We start from the raw sequence: 4181 nt of genomic DNA, 5'->3' as shown, positions 1-4181 counted from the left end.
ACTTGGATGCCTTGCTTTACTTCATGTCAGATGAGGCCTGGTTTCATTTGTCAGGTTATGTAAACTCCCAGATTACATATACTGGTTGCAGGACAACCCACATATTCTGCATGAAGTGCATGTCCACTCATGGAAGGTAGGTGGTTGGTGTGTATTGTCCAGAGCGTGCATTACTGGCCCAGTATTTTTCAGTTACATCTTAGGCATGTCAGATATCTAGAGATCTTTAACTCGTTCTATGCACAATTAATGGATGCAGAGAAGCTGTATGCAGTATTCCAACAAGTTAGAGCAACTGCTCACACATTCAGTCAAAGTATGTCCCACATCACAAAAGTGTTCCCCGAAGACAGACATTTCAGTAGATGCCTCTGGCCTTCCAAAGTCCCTGGACTTAACATTGTGTGATTTTTATTTATGGGGCACACAAAAAAGCATAGTGTATGCTGACAATCCTCACACAATAGATGATTTTAAATGGAATATTACTAGATAAATTAACAACATCATACCTGCAGAACCACAGTGTGTTGCTGGTAATACCATTATACAGAGTCAGTAATGTCTGGATGCCCATGGTCACCACTTCCAGAATCTCTTATAAACAGGCAACTACATGCTTTTTAACATTATGTTCTCTATAATTTTTAGTTAGTTCATTGTTACTTAAATCCCAGTCATGAGACATACTGGTTTTATGTGGGACACCCTGTAGAAGGGAGAATATCTTCTTCTTCTTCTTCTTCTTCTTCTTCTTCTTCTTCTTCTTCTTCTTTCTTCTTTACCATTGCCTTGTCCCACGTCATGTAGGGTCGGTGTTGCTCTTCTGGAACCTTCTCCTCCATAGTACTCTATCCATTTCCTCTTCCTTCTTCCATCCTTTTTCCCTTAGGTCCCTGGATATCTTATCCTTCCACCTCACCTTCAGTCTTCCTCTCCTTCTCGCTCCTTCAACCTTTATATCTTCAACTCTGTTTCCAATATACTCTTCCCCTTTTCTCTGTAAGTGTCCATACCACCTTAGTCTGCTTTCTTGTATCTTTTTCCCCATGGGTCCCACTTTCACAGCTCCTCTAACAAATTCATTTCTAATCCTGTCCTTCCTTGTTACTCCACACATCCACCTCAGCATCCTCATTTCCGCCACTTCCATCTTCCTTTCCTGGGCTCCTGTGACTGGCCATGTCTCTGGCCCGTATATCATACCATGCCTTACCACCGACTTGTTCACTTTCCCTTTCAACCCAATGCTCATCTTCTTCTCACACAAGACTTCACTCATTTTCCTCCAGTTGTTCCAACCGCAATTCATTCGGTGTTGTATCTCGCTTTCCAGTCCTCCGTCCCTCTGTATGTATGACCCCAGGTATTTAAATTTAAAATTTGCAGACCGATTTCAGCTCATCATCCTGGATCTTGCAAGACCTCATCTGCACATCCTTCAGTGCTAAATATTCTGACTTTGTTCTGCTAATTTTCTTCTTCTAGTGCCTTCTTCTAATCCTCCAGCTTTTCCTTAAGTCTGTCGATGCTCTGCTCACAAAGAACCACATCATACGCAAACATCATATTCCACAGTGCTTTCTTCTTCACATCTTTCACCAGCACATCCATAATCAGGTCAAAGAGGTAGGGAATAAGTGCAGACCCTTGATGTAACCCTACTTTTACTGGAAACACCTTTGTCATGCCCACACTACTTCTCGCCTGTGTCATAGCTCCTCTGTACATTTCCTTCACTAACCTCACATACTTCTCTGGCATGAACTGCTCTCTCATGCTTCTCCATATTTCGTCTCTTGGGAGTCTGTCATATACTTTCTCCAAATCAATGAAAGCCATATGTAGGTCGGCTTGTAGCTCCCCGTGTCTCTCCACTATCCGCCTTAAAGCATGTATTGCATCAGTCGTTCCTCTTCCAGGCACGAACCCAAACTGTTCTTCACACACCACAGTCTCCTTGCGTAATCTTGCTTCTATAACTCTTTCCCAAATTTTCATTGTATGTGCCATCAGTTTAATACCTCTATAGTTACTGCAATCCTGCACATCACTTTTCCCCTTAAATACTGGGATCAGTACACTAGTTCTCCTCTCGTCATGCATCTTCTCCTGTCACCAAGTCTTCTTCATTAAATCCCAAAGGAGCTCAATTCCCTTTTTACCAAGACACTTCCATACCTCAATGGGGATCTGGGCTGGGCCAACTCCCTTCCCATTTTTCATCTTTTCAATTGCCCGTTTGACTTCATCTCTACTTATATCCATCATTAATCCTTCATTTGCCCCTCCTTCCTCAGTTTTCACTCTTAAATTTTCTTCATTCAGCAATTTCTCAAAATAATTTAACCACCTTTGGATTATTTTTCCATGGTCATGCAGAATTATTCCTGTTTCATCTTTCATTTGTTTTATTGCTGTTAGATCCTTAGAAGCTTTATCTCTTGATTTGCCTATCCATATCAGTTGTCTTATATCCTGATTTTTCTGTAGTTGTTCATATGCCTCCCTTACTGATTCAGCTTTAGCTTTAGCCATGGCTTGCTTTGCCTCCTTCTTTGCACTTTTGTATGCTTGCCCATCCTCAGCACTTACAGGCATGTCCCACTTCCTCTTAGCATCTTTCTTTTCCTTCACAACCTTCTGCACCTCTTCATTCCACCACCATGCTTCCTTATCTTTTGGCACCCCTCTCCCAAATGTTAATCCAAACACTTCTTCCCCAGTTTTCCTTATAACAGCACTATTTATTTTCCACCACTCCTGCACACTCTCTGCCAATTTTACCTTTTCCAGTACTTTTTCACTAAACTCCTCTCTAAAATTTTTATCCTTTAATCTCCACCAATTAATTTTCCTTTCACATTTATTTATGTGCCTCTGTCTTTTACATATTTTCATCTCACAATCCGCTACAATCAACATATGTTGTGTTGCTATTCCTTCACCGTATATGACCTTAATATCTCACACCTCCCCACTATTTTTCCTTCTACATAATATGTAATCAATTTGGCTTTTATTTTCACCACTCCTGTATGCTATTAGTTTTTCTCTTTTTCTTTGGAAGTAGGTATTCATAATCACTAGATCAAAAGCCACTGCAAACTCCACTATCTTTTTTCCTTCCTCATTTCTCTCGCCATACCCCCATCCTCTATGCCACCTCTCTTCCCCACTTTTTCTTCCACCAACATGACCATTTAGATCCCCTCTTTCATTTGCTGGAGTTTCTAGTCTCCCATCAGGCACCTCCCTGGGTGGCAGATAGGGGAACGCTCATCAGATATGGTGGGTACTGGGGAAATAAAATACCCAGGGCAGACCAAAACTAGCAAGCCTCCGCCCCTCTAACAAGGGAAGAGGGTTGGCGACAGGAAGGGCATCTGGCTGTAAAAACATTGCCAAAACAAGAGGAATGATGGATGCTTCTCAAGATAAATGTTCCGGAGTAATAGCCTCCCATTCATATCTCTGGGGGAGGCGTTTTGCGAAGGATCCAAAGGTGTTCAAGATCAGAGTGGGAACTCTAAACTTGGGAACGATGACGGGAAAGGGAAGAGAGATAGTAGACATGATTCAGAGGAGGAGGATAAAGGCTTTGTGTGTGCAAGAGACAAGGTGGAAGGGCAATAAGGCAAAGATCTTAGCTGAAGGCTATAAGCTACTTTATAGTAGTGCAAGCCCAGAATCAAGAAATGGAGTTGGAGTTATTTTGCACAGAGACCTTCAAGAAGAGGTATGTGAAGTCATCAGAGTAAATAATAGGATCATATATGTTAAGATGATGTTTGGCAGAGAAATGGTAACAGTGCTGACAGCCTATACACCCCAAGCGGGATGTTCGGAGGATGAGAGGGAAAAATTTTGGAGTGATTTGGATGGAGTAATGGTCAGAATACCAGAGAATGAAAGAGTATAGAATGGAGGATATGTGTAGGGGTAAAGACATAATGGGACTTGTAGACAGTGCAAGTACTGTAGCTGGAACACAAGCAGCTGCAGTTAGTGTGCTGCTGACAGAAATACTCTTCACTGTGTGCCTGATTCTTTGTCACCATGCTTTACATGCCAATGACTTGGGACACAGACTAGCCTTTAGGAAGATACTATAGCCGACATACTGCCAGTTACATAATGCCTTGGCCATTGCCCTGTTCCAGATGATTTTGAGTGTTAAC

At 42.0% G+C, this 4181-nt stretch overlaps 1 protein-coding gene across 1 annotated transcript; it reads right to left on the bottom strand.

Moving 5' to 3' along the window:
- Positions 1-2115: 2115 nt before the first annotated feature.
- Positions 2116-2901, bottom strand: LOC124709030. Its single transcript, XM_047240676.1, has one exon. It carries the CDS (start codon positions 2899-2901, stop codon positions 2116-2118), a length of 786 nt encoding a protein of 261 aa, XP_047096632.1.
- Positions 2902-4181: the final 1280 nt, after the last annotated feature.

The sequence above is a fragment of the Schistocerca piceifrons genome, chromosome 7, assembly GCF_021461385.2.
Source record: "Schistocerca piceifrons isolate TAMUIC-IGC-003096 chromosome 7, iqSchPice1.1, whole genome shotgun sequence".
In the NCBI taxonomy this organism is placed as follows: Eukaryota; Metazoa; Arthropoda; class Insecta; order Orthoptera; family Acrididae; genus Schistocerca; species Schistocerca piceifrons.
This window is presented reverse-complemented; position numbering and strand designations above follow the sequence as displayed.